The 18,178-nt window shown below is 42.6% G+C and overlaps 2 protein-coding genes across 4 annotated transcripts in view; one reads left to right on the plus strand and one right to left on the minus strand.

Annotated features, from left to right (window-relative positions):
• TSPAN4 (tetraspanin 4) overlaps positions 1-18,178 on the plus strand; it is a 429,626-nt gene that overhangs the window by 128,298 nt on the left and 283,150 nt on the right. The window lies entirely within an intron of this gene.
• LOC116444967 lies at positions 9,287-14,373 on the minus strand. Its single transcript, XM_032110829.1, has 2 exons — positions 11,320-14,373; positions 9,287-10,689 (listed from the first exon to the last, which is right to left on the minus strand). The coding sequence occupies exon 1, from the start codon at positions 13,952-13,954 to the stop codon at positions 12,560-12,562; it is 1,395 nt and encodes a 464-aa protein (XP_031966720.1). The 5' UTR covers positions 13,955-14,373; the 3' UTR covers positions 9,287-10,689; positions 11,320-12,559.

Raw genomic sequence — 18,178 nt, forward strand, 5'->3', positions numbered from 1 at the left:
TTTAAGAAAGGGCAAACAACATCATACAGGCAGAGGAGGAGGGGAGAAAAAAAAGTGAGAAAGAGCAGAGGGAGCACCAATGTCAGGGAAGGAGTTGGTGCTCCATGCTAGACAGGTATTACTTGCAGCCTGTGGATGACTCATACGAGCTGAGGGATGTTCCGCTGGTATCAATGCAGACTGTGTGGGATGAAGGGACTGAGGGCAACCTTGCTGAGAAGGACTTGGTGGATGAAAACCTGAATATGACCCAGCAATGTGCACTTGCAGCCCAGGAAGACAATCCTGTCCTGGGCTGCATCAAAACAAGTGTGGCCAGATGAGGGAGGTGATTTTGGCCCTCTACTCTTCTCTTATGAGACACCACCTGGAGTTCTGCATCCAGGTCTGGGGTCCTCAGTCCAGGTAGAGACATGGACCTGTTGAAATGGGTCCAGAGAAGGGACACAAAAATGGTCTGAGGGCACTATATCTGTGAGGACAGGCTGAGAGAGTTTGGGCTGTCCAGCCTGGAGAAGAGAAGGCTCTGGGGAGACCTTACTGCTGCCTTTCAATGCCTAAAGGGCTTATAAAAAGATGGGGGTAGACTATTTAGTAGGACCTGTTATGATTACAGGAGTATTAGTATTTTTTTATTATTACTATTATTATTGCAGGATTACATTACCCGAATAGGACGGGGCAAATGGTTTTAAACTGAAAGAAGATAGATGCAGACTAGATACAAGGAAAAGGCTTTTTTTGTGATGAGGGTGGTAAAACATTGGAAGAAGTTGCCCAGAGAGATGGTGGATGCCCACCACTCTGGGCAATTTCTGGAAACATGCAATCAGGGTCTGGTTGAACAGGGCTAATTGAAGATGTCCTTGCTCATTGCAGGATGTTGGGCTAGATGATCTTTTAAGTCCCCTTCTCACCCAAATCATTCTATGATTCTATGATCATAGCCCCCAACCCCTATGCTGCTTGGGGTGGGGGGTGGAGTCTTGAGAAAAGCAGTGAAGTTGAGCCTGGGAGAGGGAAGAGGAAAGGAGGTATTTTAATGTTTGTGGTTTTGTTTCTCTTTACCTGCATCTGTTTTACTTGGCAATAAGTAATTTTCATCAGGTCATGTCTGTTTTGCCTGCTTTGCCTGCAACAGTAATTGATAAGCAATCTTCCTGTCTATATCTCAACCCACAAGCTTTCTCATTCCTATTCTTACTAATTTCTCCATATCCTGCTGAGAGGAGAGAGTGAGTGAGAGCCTGGCAGGGCGTTTAGTTCTTAGCCAAGGCTAACCCAGCACAGCGAGCAGGAGGTTTAAAGTCAAACTAAGCAGACCTTGCACTTGAACAGTGCTGTGCACTGCAGCTGTGAGCTGCAGCTGAGCTGCCTCATTTAAATGACCAATGCAGCAGCTTAAGGCTCAGTGCTGGCTTCACATCTCCACCTGCTTGGGTGTCCAGCATCCTAAGAGGGTTTTTAATGAAAGCAGCCTGCTTCTTCAGCCTTCTCCTCCTCGCCACTGATACAAAGTACTTCGACAATGTCTGAATCTGCTCAGCTTTCCTTACGGTATTCTACCCTGTATGTGCAGACATTGCATTTCTTGCAGGGGTCTTGTGCTGGATGCAGAGGGAAGACTTGTGGTCTTTTTCACTTGCAATTAGGACGGAGGAGCTTTCTGGCTTAGTTGCAGTCAGAAGGGATGCGTCTCTCAACCAGATATTTTGGTAGGATGTTGTCTTTGATATGAAGGGAGTAGAAGCTGCCCTTGGTTACTTGGAGACAGGAGTTGGGTTCTGTAAAATGTTGCTGATCTCAAGAGGTCAAACTAAATCATGAGGTTTCTTAAAAAAAAAAAAGAAAAAAAAAAGAAAAATTCTCAGAAGACTATATATCTTGAATTTAATATCTCTTTTGACCTTTATGCTGTGTTGCAGGAGTGGGAGGTCCACAATGTAGTTGTGAGGGCACATACAAATGCATTCACCTTCATACACTTTCCTGTGTGCTGAGACACTGACTCCTCCATTGTTCCTCTTTCACAGCTAAAGTAATCACCACCCACGTTCCTCATGAGTTTTTCCTCTACAGCCTTTGCATTTTTTGTCTTGTATGGCTCTTTGGTATGCAGAATAAAAAATAATGCTGGAGGAAAACGGAGAAGATTACAGAAGCTGAAGAACAAGAAATGACAGAGCTTGAATGTGGTGGGCACAGCTTTGTCTTAAGATGGAGGAAAATACCTTTGCAAGTCCCTGGTGGAGAAAAAAATCTCCAAATCAGATGGTTAGGGAGCATTTTGCCTCAGGGTCCTACATAGAACTCTGCTTAAATTAGCAGACCTAAAAATAATAGAGCTGGAGGAGCTGCTCACTTCACATCAAGGACTCTTGCAATGTCCTGCAAGTGCTAAATGCTGTGATCAGTGAATTTTTTGTGAGAGCTGGCAATGCTGTTACATCATCACATGAATCATGTTCTCTGTACTTCCTACCGTGCCTGCCAGCTATGGCCCTGCAGACAGGAGAAAGTAGCCATGTACATGATCCACATCCAAATGGGCATTTTTTTCTTGGTGAATTATATTGATTTTGCAAATATGCACTCAACGCAGTGTGCTAATTCTGGAAATGTTTATTTGGCTGTGTCCTTGTTGCTAAAGCTTACAGTATGGATTGTGCTATGAATTGGGTGACTTTTGATTTTGTTTGTAAGCTATACATTAGGGTCATTGTAGGCTGGGTCTTTATTTTCTGGATGTTTCTCTGTTTTCTCAATGACAAAGTACTGGTTTATTTGCTATACTGCATTCACTCCCCAAACACCAGCTCCCTGACTCAGACTTGTGAATGGCTTCTAAGTTTGGATGCCCAGTGGCTGAGATGCCCATGACTGGCAGCATGGCATGTCTGGTCGTTCCTTAGTTGTCAGCAGTTTCATGGATGCTGAACTCTGCTGAACTGACTTGAAGTGACCAGACAATTGCAAGCACCCCAAGCATATGAAAATTTGCTTGCCAAGTATTGCAGGTGCTTTTGCAAGCCCTAAACACCTAGCTTATATATTTGTTTTGTGAATACTGAGATTAAAAGAAAAACCAAACCAAACCCAGCAAAAACTAAGATTTGTAGCTGGTTAAAAAAGAGAAAGAATATAGCTGTTCAGATAACCAAGTGTAATCAGCAATCTCATTTACTGGGGTTAATTTTGTCTGTAGCAGCGTTCGTGCCATTGGCAAAGTGACAGTCCTGTCACAAGAAACAATTACTACTGAGTTCTCATCTGAGTGTGGATGGGAACTGAGAGTTACCGGTTATGTGAGAGCAGGAAGGGCAGGAGCAGTCTCAAACCCAGCGTTTAGGGGTCCTCATGCTCTTCTGGAGTGGCTGCTGTGCTTTTTAATGCTGCAGGATTGGCACATCGTGAAGAACGTTGAGGTCATTTGTGTGTTTGTGATTCTTTATTTGGTTTGGAATTTTAAAATTCCTTAATGCTTTCAAAACATAAAGAGCTATATAAATTGTTGAGTAGCACTGAAATTGAACTGAGTGTTCTAATGTGTTTGGGAAGGAAACCTAAAGTCACCCAGTGGATGTACATACTCTGCTGCAGCCCTGAGTGCTGGATCCCATCATGGCAGGGCTCAGTCCATCAAAGTGGCATTCATCTCATCTATCTCCAGCTGTCTGAAATTAAAGCATCTAGGCCAGAAACTGCTTCACTCCAGCTATTTCATATGCCTTTTTTAGGGTGGATAAGTCATGCTCAGTTGAAGTGTGTCTGCTCTGGCTGCAGGGGACATAGAGAACTAGTTTGGATGCTGTGTCTGAGTTCAGCCCTGGAGCAGCCCCACAGTCCGGGAGAGCTCACAGCCTCATGGTGTCATTTAAGACAGCAGTTGTGTTGATAAAGTTTCCACTCATAACAGCACTTGGGAACCGCCTTCTTTTCCCCCTGACTGGCATGTTTTCCTGGAATGAGGCCTCCAGCTCTTACCAGATGTCCCCTTCTGGCTCCAGCTGTGTCAGCTAGGATGTCACTCCCCGTCAGTGCTTTTCAGAGCTGGTGACGATCCCACAGAGATCTGACAGCAGGGCAGTCTGCGGGAGGCTGAATCTATCAGTTTATTGTAAACAGTTTGCAGCTTTTGGGTTGATCTGTCCTGATGGGTTTTACCCAAAGCAGACCCGGCAGTGCTTGCACAAGTACTCCCACCAGCAGAGTGACAGCAGCAACCACTGGACAATAACTCAGTGGCACTACAGTGTGTAAAGGGGATGTCTTTCTGCAGTTTCAACAGAGGAGACAGGGAGTCTCAGCCTGTGTTCCATCCCCCGGACTGTGCTGTCCTCTAGCTTGTGGCTCATCTAAAGCCTGCAGTGATGTTCAAGCGCTCCTGTCTCTCAGCTGTGCGTGTGTGGTAGAGTTTTGACCTTGATAGTTCTGCCAAGCTGAGTAAGGTGAACCATGGGGGAATGTGGTGTGCTTTGGGGGCAGGTGTAATGGATACCAAGGAGCACTTCCAGCACTGAGGAGGACTGTGTCTCTCAGAGGCAGTGAGCACATATAGATAGCAAAAAGTTGGTTGTCCCAGGGGGATTTGTGAGAACAAACTACGAGTTTGCTATAGGTGTTAGCAGATTATTTCTGTGCTTGCACATATTCCTGCAGAGCCATTTTGTTGTCTCAGGCTTTACAGTCACAGATGTGGTGAGGCTATAAACATGGTAATCTCACTCCTGCTTAATTCAGAATTTGGGCTCTTCCTCACTCCATTACATCTCACATTTAACTTTATTTTGAAAAGTTTTAGTCATAGGAACGGTGTTGGGGACAGAAATGGTACATTTAGTTCTGCTGAATGGATAGGGTATTAGATTGACAGTCTCTGTCAGTGTTTAATTGCAGATTAATGGGATGTAATATGTCATTATGGCAGCTCAGTAGCACAAGCTTCAGAGCTGCACGCAAAGTCCCGGCTTTCATTTCTTGTTAGATGAGGCTACTCTGACCTGCCTTGCACAATTTCCTCTCTGTCCTCTCGTGGCAGAGAATAGGAATATTTACAGTTCAGGTACTTAATGACCCCAGGAATATGATGCAAGACCAAAGGTGTAATTGAAAGGGTATGAAAAGATGGGGAAGAACTGATACAATACAGGAATGACATAATTCCAACAATATGCTACAAGGAATGAAATATCTATGGAAAGCTTTATGCTGTGAAATGTGCAGCTTTCTGCACAACATCTGCCAGCAGATACAAAGGTATTATTTGTGTCCAAAATGAATAGATCTGCTGAGCTTTACTAACCAGACCATGAATTCAAGGGAGGGACTATATTCATGGGCTGGAAAATGAGGGCATTCCATAAATGGGTTATTGAAGTAACATTCCCAGTTATTGCCTAGTTGAGCTTCTATTGGCCAGTACTTTAATACTTCATGTCTTGCTGCAGGTGTCTTATGCTGACCAGGTTGATTTGAAGCTATTCTTACTGAGGACCACCTTGAGACATTTACTTACCTAAAAAGTACTTTACACTATGAGCAGCCCTCCTTATGTCTGCAGAAAAAAATAATGCTGTTTGGGAATGGAATAGATTGTGTTTTGGCCCTAGGGAAGGAGCTGAATAGGGAATCAAACACGTGTTAGAAAGGGCTTAATCACTTTAAGATGTAATACATTTCCTTCAATTTGTCTTTCCTTGTAAGACAGCCTGTCAGTGTTGCTGTGCAGGTACCAGGTACCTCCTCAAAAGTCACTTATTCTTGAACTCCACAACTGACAGTCCTGCTTGTGCAGTGTGGAGTGTTACAAGGGAGAATGGATCCCTTTTTTTTTTTTTTTTTTTGGTGGGGTAGGGAAAAAGTTCCTGTATAGCAATGGACAAAGGCGGTCTTTATGTCTTCCTGTCTGACTGGAGTCACAAGGAGGAAATGTTAACCATCCCAGAATTAAAGAAATAGCTTGGAAACCTCTGTGGCAAACACAGGACTGCTTCTTATGTGACAGATTTCAAGGCAGCAGTTGTAGTGCTGGTTAAAGGAGAAGAGGGAGCCCTCAGATGAGGGGTTTCAGATGTGTGTGACAGATCTGCTGGGAATTTTATCTTGTGCTGTATAAAGTGTGGCTACCACCTTGTTTGCTTGTGATGCACCATTTGTTTATGCTCCTGATGCTAGCATTTTACTTATTTAAAGATTTTGCATATCCAAGTTGTTCTCTGCCTCTGTAAAAGTGGGAACTGGCAGAGCTTAGCAAAACTTTACTCGGAGGATAGCCAGTCTGTTATTGAAACTGCTGACCCAGATGGGCCAGGGATGCTTCTGTATAGAAACAATTTCTCTTAATAATCTGATGTAGTTTGGCCTTGACTGTTCTTGTATGTGAGAGTGGTTTGGGCTTGTGAAGTGCTCTGTTGTTCCTGTGCAAAGAACAACCCTACCATGCCCAAACCTCTGTGTCAGAGTAGCAGCCCAGGCAGAGCATCGCTGGAGCTACTATTGCTCCCAATTCCTTACAGATAAGTGAGGATGCAGCAGCAAAGTTTGGGCACTGGGGGTAGCCAGGCTCTTCCTCCTCCCCCTGTTGGCCTGTGTGTCTGAGTCACATCTGGGGAGAGAATCATGAGCAAGTCATCAGGGCTGAATGCAGTGCCACCGTCTGGGAGCAGAGGTGCACCCTGCAGAGTCCAGGTGTGTTCCTTTGGAAAGGAGGTGGCAGTGCACAGCCACCTGGCAAAGGTTGCTGCCTCGCTGGCCCAGGGACAGAGCAGTGTGAGTGAGCACTTCCTTATCTCCTCCAGGCACAATGAGGTTGCCTAGCTCAGGACAGTGATTTGTGTTGTTTTATACTAGCACTGATAATTTATTATTCCTAAGTGTAAGTATCCAGTTTTGACAAAAACGAGCTCTTCAGGCAACACTGTGGGGAACACCCAGGAAGGAGTTGCGGTGAGTAGCTGGAAAGAGTGAAACTCTTTTAAAGGTAGAGGGGGATCTAGGAAAAAAGTCTATGATGGCCTCAGATTCATAACCCTCTGCCCTTTGCTCAGGGCTTGTTTGACAGCAATGGGTGAACTAAATATTACTGCACTTATAGTTTGCAGAAAAAAAAAAGAATTCTTAGACATAATAAATATATGTGGCTAATACCACAGAATGACCAGGCTACTTCAGAAGAGTGGTAAGATCCTAATAATGCCTTTGTTTTAAAGGACTGAGACTCACTGTCTCACGTCTAGAACTGAGGAAAGTATTTATCATTAGTACCATGCTGCCAGATTTAGTAGTGTGAAAATAATGCAAACAGTCATCTGTAATGCAAATGTTGACATCTGATTAATAGAGAAAATAACACAAGCAATTAATCCACAAGGGAGCAGATCATTATGAATGTAAATTAGATCATCAAAGGGTAAGCCACACAGAAATAAAACTACCCCAAAACATGATTAATTATTGAAATTCCAGTTAAAAAGCGTCTTTAACAATAGAGTCCTTGGAAGTCATGTCATGTGTTTCATCAAGATTCTGGACGGGGTTATTTTACAATCCCCAAATTGATTAGCTTCATTATAAATATGATGGGGACATTTATTCCACCCAAGACAGCATTCTGTTTTAGTGACAGAGCACACCCTGAGCACTAAACTGACTCATTTCTGATTTGCGTACACCCAATTTTTGCTATAGTACATAGTTTGCTTGGGTAACTCAGGAGATACCTGCTTGCACTTCTTTTCAGGGATGAGCGTAGCCTTTACATAAATATTTGCACCTGCATATGATGACTCCAAGATAAAATGTTAGAGGAAAGGCTGTTTTTCTGGTCAGGTCATTGAGATTTGTCAAAAATTAGTTTCTCTGCTTGCCTCTCAGAAAAATTTTCAGGTGACCTTGGGCAGATCACTTAATCTTGATGTGCTTTGTTCTCTACCTTGGTTTTGAATGTTTCAGCTTAATGATGTATAACATGAAGTTATTTAAACGGTCTCCATGTCAAGTAATGCTAGGAATCTACCCTTGTAAAGTCCTGGTCACTTTTTAAAAGCTCAATTAAAGATGTTATTCTTTTCTAGCAAAGTAGGGCTTGCTGCTCTTCAATTGCTGTTAAATGTTCAAGTGACTTCTACTTCGAAGATACACAGTATTTTAGCACTGTTTGTAACATTATAGTATAGGATTGTAATCTGCACCTTTGCTGAGGTTAAATTTTCAATTTTCTTATTATTAGAGCCCTACTTAGGAACTTGGCAGTTTTCCCCCCTTTCTATTCAAACTAGACCCAAGTGTTTTACTACAGCAGTTTAAGTGGTTATTGCATGGCATCCTGGTGGTGTGCTGAACGCCCTGCAGAGCTGGCCTTGTGAAACACCTTGCTCCTTATGCAAGGCCAGTTGGAGCTTAGATACTGAAATTGGCCAGATAGAAACTTTCTCACACAGTTTTGAGTTTAGAAAACAGGCATCTTATTGCAGAACGTTATCACTCAGAGAATCCTTCCTCTAATTAATTGAGTGTCCCAAGTGTTGGGTAAGCAGAGATTTTATCATGCACAGTGATTGCATATTCAGTAGCTATCCCTTTTTTTTGGATATATATAGAGATTATTTTATTTTACATAGTCACACTCCTTATCAGAAGTCCTCATATGGTTCTTTGGTGTCTTATTGACTTCTGTTCTGTCAGCCTCATCTACTTCCCTTTATTTGATAGGAGTAGAATGTTATTCTGTTCTACTGTCCTTATCAGGTCCCCCCTTTTCTTGTGACTAAGTTCCTTTTGGGAACTAGTGTAGTAATATCTATATTTCAGCTTATAGCATAAGGCATTACAACAGCTATAACACTGAATCATCATGCAAACTAAAACACACATAGCAGTTATTATGGTGACAGCTATCAAGAGATGTTTTAACCAAGTCCAGCTGGGTAACCATGCATTAAGTTTGGTCCAGATTCCTTCAGATCCCCAGGAGGCGCCATCTGGAGCTGTAAAAATCTGAGTTTGTCTTCAAAGTTCCTGGATATCTGTAGACACTCTACAGCTTTGATAGCAAAACAAGCATCTTGGTTTGTTTGATTACCTGAGGGGATTTGGCCCTTTTAGTTCTGGAAAAATGTATCCATGATTTTACTCTGCCCAGTTTGAATGCAGTTAAAGTTGTCAGTAGTACTTGGAAAGGTCCCCTCCACTTGACTGGAGCAGAGATGTTCCCCAGTCTTTCGAGCAGACCCAGTCTCCTGGTTGGAACTCGTGTGCTGGTGTGTCCAATCGCATCAGTCTGGAGATGACCACTGCTTGCTGTAAATCCCATGAAGTTTTAAGAAGAGAAATGAGGTAATTATTCAAGTCGACCCCTCCTTTTAGGTGTGTGTCTCCTGGAATGTGTGGTAAGTGGTAGGGTTGACCATATAGCAACTCATAGAGGCTTATTTTGCTGGTGTCCCATGGCTGAATTCTAACTTGAAGTACAGCAACAGATAAGGCTTGGACCCATGTCATGGAGGTTTCCTGACCAATATTTTACCAAATCGCAATTTGTATGATTCTCTCAGTCTACTTTGCTACTGGCTTGGGGTCTACAAGGAGTATGAAGATCTCATGCTATTCCCAAGGCTTTTCTAACCTCTTGTACCACTTCTGCATTAAAGTGGGAACCACTGGCTGATGACATTCCCAAAGGTACCCTGAACCTAGGTATTACCTGATGCAACAGTATTTTAGTCACTTCCTTAGCCTGATCGGTGTGACAGGGGAAGGCTTCTGGCCACCCAGAAAAGTTATCCACCAGAACTAGGAGGTGTTAATACCCCCCTTTTCTGGGTAATTCAGTGAAATTAATCTGCCAGTATTCACCCAGAACATTTCCAAATTCCATGGCTCCTAGCACTAGTTTTTAACTGTGGTAGGGTTGTTTCTTTTACAGACTGTACATTGTTGTATTCTTGACTGTACAATCTGAGCCATTTTAAACCCAATTATAGATTTTTGCAAATGTTTCAAAAGTTTTTCAGTACTCCTCTGAGTGCCTTTATGTTCACAATCCACTATTTCACTCAAGATCGGTTCTGGGACCACTACTTGCCTGGTTGGAGTAACTGCCCAGCTTTGTGGATCAAATTTTGCTTCTCAGGTTTCAATTAATTGACAGTCCCTAGCACTATACTCTGTTTTTTTCTACTGGGAGAGGTATTTCTGGCAGGGGTATTAAAGATATGTTTTCAAACATGCCTTTTTCTGCTGCCTCTTTGGCAGCCTTATCAGCTAAACAATTCCAGTTTGGTCTTACCTGCTTGATGTGCACTGTAGTGTGTAATAGCAACTTCTGCTGGTTTCTGGATAATTTTGAGTAAGTCCAAGATTTGCTTTCCACCTTTGATCAATGTGCCTTTAGATGCCAAAAGGTCTCTTTCTTGCCAGATGGCCCTGCATGCATGCACCACTCCGAAAGTGTATTTTGAATCAGTCTAAATGTTAACTCATTTTCCTGTACTCACTTCCAAAGCTCAAGTGAGTGCAATTACACATTGGAGGGGAGCGCCCCTGATTCAGTTACCTCATGGTGTGTCGTCACTGCATATCCAGATAGTCATTTTCCATTTTGGACAAAGCTGCTCCCATCAGTAAACAACTCTCAATCAGGACTTTCCAAGGGTCTGTCTCGTAAGTCAGGTCTGCTGGAATATGCTTCCTCTATAGTTTGTAAGCAAAGCAAAGCATAGTCATGCTCTGGGGTTCCTTCTACTTGTTGGGCAGATAAGAACACATCAGGATTAATGATAGAAGTTGTTTTGATTGTCACATTGTCCCGCTCCAGCAAGACCACCTGGTACTTTAGCATCTGGCTGGGAGAGAGCCAGTAGCCCCCTTTTTGCTTGAGTACCAACTGCACCATGTGTGGTACAAAAATGACAATGCTTTGTCCCAAAGTCACTTTTCACGCTTCCTGGATCAGGATAACAGTAGCTGCTACTGCCCTCAGACAACTAGACCAGCCTTGGCTGACATTTAGTTGCTCTGAAAAGTAGGCTACAGCCCTCCTCTTCTCCCCAGGGAACTGCGACAGTACTCCCAGTGCTATGTTTTGTCTTTCATAGATAAATAGTTCAAACAGGCACATGGGGTCTGGGAGCCCCAAAGCAGGGCCTGCATAAGGGCTTGCTTAAGTTGTAAAAAGGCAGCCCATGAATCATCAGTCCAGACTATAAAGTCCTTCTCAGCTGTCTTCAACAGCTCATACAATGGCTTTACTAGCAGCCCATAACTGCTGAGCCACAGGAGACACCATCCCACCATCCCAAGAAATGTACATAATTTTCTTACCATTCGTGGCAGTGGGAGTTGGCAAATTGCTTCTCTTCATTCCTGTCCCAGCCTCCTTTGTCCTTGGAGAATTTCAAATCCCAGGCAGGTTACTGTGGTCTGGAACATTCGTGCTTTGTCTTTGGATCCTCTGTATCCACTTAGTCCCAGAAAATTCAACAATGCCACAGTCTGATCCCAGCGTTGCAGTTTAGTTTCAGTGGCTGTCAGAATGTCTTCTGCATACTGTAACAAGACTTCAATAGGGTTCTGATTTTCCTGTCCTCCAGTTCTTTTGCCCATTGATTTCCAGATATGGTGGGGCTAATTTTAAACCCCTGTGGTAGAGCCATCCAAGTCAGTTGACGACTTCTCTCTCTGTTTGGATTTTCCCATTCAAAAGCAAATAGCTCTTGACTCTCAGTACTCAAAGGGATACAGAAAAAGGCATCTTTCAAATCTGATACCATAAACCATTTAAATTTTTCACTCAAGGTTGTTAGTAAGGTATAAGGATTTGCTGCTACTGGGTGTGTATTTTCTACTATCTTTTTTATGGCACTAAGGTCCTGTACCATCTGGTAAGCCTTTCCTTCAGTTTACATTCTTAACTGGCAAAATAGGGGTATTAAATCTGGATTCACATTCCTTCAATAGGCCATATTTTATAAATTTTTCCACAAGGGGTAATAACCTCTTATGACTTTCTATTTTCAAAAGGTACTGCTTTTGCCTTACCGGTCCTGCTCCAGATTTCAATTTAGTTCTTACAGGCTCTGCTTTTTTGGATCTCCTGGGTACCTCTCCAGCCCAGACTATCAGAATCACTGCATCCTCAAGTGATACTGGCAGATGGATCCCATTTTGGATACTGTAATGCAAAAATAGAGGCTTCCACATAATTAGGTTCTGGAATAATAACCTGTATTTTGCCATTATTAAATTTAATCTCAGCATTTAGTTTTTCCAATAAATCTCTCCCAAGGAGAGGCTTTGGTGAATTGGGCGGATGCAAAAACTGGTGAGTCATCCACTGTTTTCCTAATTTAAAATGAATGGGCTTGAAAAATGGCCGAGTTTTGCGATTCCCCGTTGCACCAACAATTGTTACAGAAACATTACTCAAGTTTCCTCTGACTGTATTTAGCACTAAGTAACTAGCTCCTGTATCTACAAAAAATTCTACCTTCCCATTTACCTTCTTCTTCCCCAGCTTAGCTGTAACCAGAGGTTCTGCTGGGGCAGAATCCTCTGGTCCCCCTCAGTCATCATCAGTGACAGCCACGGGAGGGGAGCTCATGTGTTGCAACTGCAAACAATCCCTTTCCCAATGCCTGTCTTTCTTACAGTATGCACATTGATTAATACCAAGTCTCCTGGGGGGGTTTGAGGTAGGTTGTCTGCATCCTTGTCCCCTTCCTTTCTCCGGGGGCACCATTCCTCTGGAAATTCCTTCATTAACTCCAACTACTTTTTGTTTAGTTATTTCTTGCTGGCTTTCTCTATTCTGATAAACTCCCCAAGCAACATCTAACAGCTTCCCTAAATCATACTGGTCTTGTCCCTGAGCCTGTTGTAATTTCCTTCTAATATCATCTGAGGATTGCCCCACAAATATGGGGGCTAATTGAGTTTTTCCTTCCTCTGTTTCAGGATCAAGATTAGTATATTTTCGAGCTGTTTCTTTCAGGCGATTTAAAAATTCGGTAGGTGATTCCTTACCGTCCTGCTTAATTTCAAATAATTTTGACATATGGATAACCTTCGGTATGGCATTTCTAATTCCATATAGTATCCATTGTTGGTATCTATTTAATCTCTCTCTAAACATGGGCACATTAGGGTCCCACTTTGGATCCACAGTGGGAAAATTAATGTCCAAGGTACCTGACAAGTTACCTGTCAAAATTTGTTCTTCCACAAACCTCCTACTGGTTTTAACAACCATCTCTCTTTCTGTACTGTCAAACAGCATTTCTAACATAGTATCTATATCCTTCCAGTCCGGATCCTGGATTTTTATCATCATTTCAAATGCTTTTGCCATTTTGTCTGGGTCATCTCGGTAGGTGCCAGCAATCAACTTCCAATTATTAAGGTCCATTATTGAAAATGGAACTTTTACTGTAATTGGACCATCCATACCGACTGCCTCATGGAAGGCAGCTGCTCTCACATCTCTGTGTTCAGCTCTAGTTCTCTCTGCAGTTGGACTAAAACCCTCTGCTCTTTGATACATCCTCTCTGTCTCTTCTGTCTTCTCCTCTGCTCTTTGATACATCCTCCCTGGCCTCTCTATCTTCTCTTCTAGACTTGCTAAATCCACGTCTTTACATGTTAGTTCCCTCATAATATCAGTCTCAGCAGCCTGATTTTCTGTTCCCCCGTCCAGCCTGCAATTAGGACTGACCATAACATCTAAATCATTCTTCATACTGGGGAGATGTTTAGAACAAGTTTGTCCTGTGCTGCACATAGAACAACAATGTTTTAACCATTTTCCTTGATTGTCCTTTTCAAGAGCCAGCACAAAAGGGTCTGAGGTGGCTGGATTCAAGCCACAATCTTTCTGCCATTCTGGATGATTCCGTAAAGTGAAAAACATGTCAGCATACATAATCTCATCCCATTTCTGTTCCTGTCTTAAAAACAACATTAACTTTAACAGTGTATTATAATTCAAGGTTCCATTTTGTGGTCACTTTTCTCCAGAGTCTAGTTTGTACAACGGCCACCGCTGATTACAACACTTAATTAAATTCTCCCTGGTTGCTGTTCCCCCAGGGGGACCCCCAATCTTTTTCCAATGTTGCAAAATGCAACCAAGTGGGGATTTTTTCAAAATGCCCCTTTTAGATTGTCCACTACCCATCTCTGAGTACTAGACCCAAAATGATACAATACAGATACAGACACAAATGCAAATACAAAACAATTATGAATCGATAAAACCAGTCAAATACTGAATTCTGGAGTATCAAATAACCCACCCAGTGCACTGGAAGAGCTACACGTCTTATATGGGCAGAATTCCCAAAGGAATGCCTTATTATCAAATAGGATCTTACCCGTGTCCCAGACTGGTCCGGGGATCTGTGGTCTTCTCCAGGAAAGTCCCGGTGCTGTTGTGAAGATCCAGAGATCCCTCGGATCCGTGGGAGATCAGGCAGAGTGTCCCACTGGGAGTTGCCAAAAATGATGCCGAAATCGGCCTGACAGAAACTTTCTAACACAGTTTTGAGTGTTAGAAAGCAGGCATTCCTCACTGCAGCAGCGCTGGTCACTCGGAGGCTCGAGTGCACCGAGCATCGGGGAAGCAGAGCTTTTATTGTACACACTGATTACACATTCATTAGCTCTCCCTGCTTACTTGATGTGTCGGCATTACTTTATTCTACATAGTCACACCTCTTATCAGAAGTCCCTATATGGTTCTTTGGGGTCTGTCTTCAGTGTCTGGTGTCCTTTTTAGGAGGTTGTCCCTCGACCCCCACTTTTGAGTAACCACAATATCATTGTTTTGCATAACTTCTACTGTGTTAGCCTTGCAGAGCTGAACTGGCATCCTGCTTGTGTTTTGCATGACTTTTGTTTTGTCGGCCTTATCTAGTTCTCCAAGGCTACCTTGTTCCCTTTATTTGATAAGAGTAAACTGTTGTTCTGTTCTGCTGTCCTTATCATTTTGATATCTGTTGCTGGAATGAGTATTTGAAAGAGTGTAAGAGAGAAGAAAAATGTGAGAAGTATCTCTGGTGCTGGCAAGCAGGCCTGTGAGCAGTCAGGGAAGTACTTGTAGCAGGAAAGAGCTGACAGTAAACTTTTGTATACTGGACAGGTTGACAAGAATGTTGAAGCTGAAATAGAACCTGAACAACTTCGTCTTGCTGTTCAGTTTCTTTTTTTCTATTTGAGGAAACAAGATTTTCTAAATATTGCATTGTGAATAAATATTATCTAGGACATGCTGTATCTTTCCTCACTTTCTCTTGTCATAGGGAACAGAACCCCAGTCTAGGTTAGCCTCTGGGTCAGAAAGTGGCTCAGAACAAGTTTCGTGTACTGCTCTCCTTAGGCTTTTATATGCTGCTTCATCTGTCCACATTTTTCTGTAACCTTCTGTATATTCTACCTAGCAGAGAATCACAAGTCCTGGCTATGTCAGAAAATCACATTGTCACCTCTCTTGAGCTTCAGTTTTGCTTTGGCACCTTACCTTTCAGTTCAGTTTTGCTACTGTTTTTTTTCTTCTCTGCTTTGACGGACAGGAGGTTGAAATCTCTGTAAAAGATGGGCCTCCTCAGAGCCTCTTGACTGAGTCTTGACTGGTTCCATACAGAAATTGGTATCTCAACCCTTTTGAAATTGTTTGAAATTGTTATCCAAAAAGTTTTCCTTCACTACGAGCCACAGCCAGTAGTTTTTATTGCTACTGAATATTATTTTCAGCTCTGGCAGACTTAGCTTTTGCAAGTAGCACTAGAGTGCTGACGCTTGTGATGCAAATTTTTGTAGCTGAGAAGGCCACCTGATGGTAAATGTTTCTGCTTCTTCCTTCAGTCGAATGGCTTTGAGGCATTTCTTACAGGAACTTGGTTGGAATATTGTATTAGGTACCTTTGTGCTTTTGAGGCTCCAGCAGCTAGATTTAAATGCTGTAGAACATATACAGAAAACCCAGGAAATGAGAAACAAATACCTGCCAGGAAAAAGCACTTTTGCATTTCTATACTGTCATTATATCTTAAACCCCAACTCTTCTGGTCTCATTCCTGTGTACAGCTCTCCTGTACAGAAAAAAAACTTGGCTTTGACTACCCTTTCATTTTGTGCTCCTGAGCCTCTGGTGGTACCAGCAAGTCACTTCTGTAAGCATCCAAGTTTGTACAGCAGCCTTTTTAGCCTGTTGTGGAAAGTGTCCCACCTGGTCCTCTTCAGCCTGAGGAAGGATGAGTGTAGTGCCTTGCCCTGAGGACCTGGGAATAAATGGTAGAAAATGTATTTTCCTGAGTTCCCTTAGGGCTGTACAGAGAACCCTGGAGGGAGAAAGGCAGCTGAGAAGAAATTAATGTTGGTAAATGGTATTAAAAGCTAGCAGACAGGGAGACAGATGAATGCAAGATACATAGGGCTGTTAAGTGAGGGAGACTGTGAACCCAGTTTATGCCAGTGGCATGAGGAATGAGACAGGAAAGGTGGCACTCAGTAGGTTCCCTTGGCTCCTCATAAATTTTGAATTGCCTGCCTTCCCTTTTTTTAGCATCATGTAAAATGAAATGCTGGGATCATTAGAAGTTGTGCTGGTGAAGGTGATAGGAAGTGAGAAGAAATTTCCTTATTCTGGCCTTCATTTCTCTGATTGTCAGTGATTTGTTAGTCAATTATCTGGGGGTTGGACATACCTGCAGTTTGTTAAAGTGTTATGTTCCAGTAGATTGTTGTTCAACTTATCTTGCCTGCATCTTTAGAACCACAGTTGGCATGACAATATTTTGGGCTCATTCCAATGAAGAAAAGGATTTTAATTTTTCAGCACCCTCTGTGCAGAATGGCGCTTAGGCTTCATAGATTTCTGTATTTTTAGTGGGAATGTAAAGAAGCTGCTGTTTAAAACAAACATGTGGAGGCCTGCTAATTCCTGGAAATCCTTTCAGTTAAGGGGAAGAGGAGAAAAGGAAGGAGAGGCAGCCCTTTGGTATTGGGCTGGGACTTTGGTGTGTGGTGAAAAATGACCAAGTGCTGCCAGAGAGCGAACACTCAGTGCTAAGGAAAAGTTACCCATGAGGTGTGAGCAGCTGCTTCGCAGAGCAAGAAGCATGAATTGGTCTTTTAAACTTTGTCAGTCCCTTCTCACTTCATCCTCAGCTGACTTGCAGCCCTCTTAAAAATGAGGTCTAGGTATATTTGCCATTGATTTCTCAAGTCACTCGGGAGGCCTGTAGCAGCTCTGCATGTTGTGTGCTATGATCCGTCCTTGTGGGAGGGTGGTAGGAGCATCAGCATCACATGTGGATTTGTTCTACTCGTAAATAGGTTAAGGCTGTGTCTTGTGATCTGGGTATAAATTCTTTGGAGGTCAGCAGAGGATTTTGATAAATATCTTGACCTTTCCATGGGGACCTTCACGTTTGAAGTACATTTGTACATTTTTTTTGAGCAGTCCTGTGCAGTCCCTAAGAGTGGCCATTCTTTTTCCTGGCAATCTGAATTCCAGCCAGATAAAGTCTCAGCTCTTCATTGTTGTCTCTGTCCTTCACATGAGGTAGCTGTTTTTCAAGGGGGTGTTTTTAAATTGTCTGTCTCCATAAACTTCCCAGGCATAGTTGTCTTTATAAAGTGGGAGGAAAGTATATTTAGAGGCATTAATTAAGATAATTCCCAAACAAAATTCATTAACTTCAGTGAAGCATCCTTAGGCAAGTACCTGATGTGTCTTAAGTTCAAGAAAGACATGTAGGCCAGCCTTCTTCCACCTGTCTTTTGTGTATGCCATCTAGTTGTTTACTTATTAAAGTGCTGTATATGCATGAGCACTCAGCTCTCAGTGAAGTGAGGTTCTCATCCTGTCCCTTACCATGCACATATTAGTAGCAGTCACATATTATTGTTGGTGGGAGAGATGGGGAATAATTTATTGATTTCTAAATAAGTTAAACTCATTTAATGGAAGGGTAGGTGTTTCAAAGCTGTATTTGTCAACCCTCTTAGTTTCATTCCTCTGGCATCACAGCTTTTTGAAAACAAAAGCCGTGTACCATCTAGAGGGTTTTCTGTTCAACTTTGAATCAACTTTGAATCAGGTGCTGTGCAATTCAGCAGGTAATTGGTCTGTGTGCAACCCAAAATGTTTCAACAGGAGTATGTTCATGACCACCAGTTTGTA

The sequence above is a fragment of the Corvus moneduloides genome, chromosome 6 (assembly GCF_009650955.1).
Source record: "Corvus moneduloides isolate bCorMon1 chromosome 6, bCorMon1.pri, whole genome shotgun sequence".
Lineage (NCBI taxonomy): Eukaryota > Metazoa > Chordata > Aves > Passeriformes > Corvidae > Corvus > Corvus moneduloides.

Coding starts and splice junctions, on each gene's coding strand:
- LOC116444967 (XM_032110829.1), bottom strand. CDS start 13,954: ATGTTGTTTTTAAGACAGGAACAGAAATGGGATGAGATTATGTATGCT.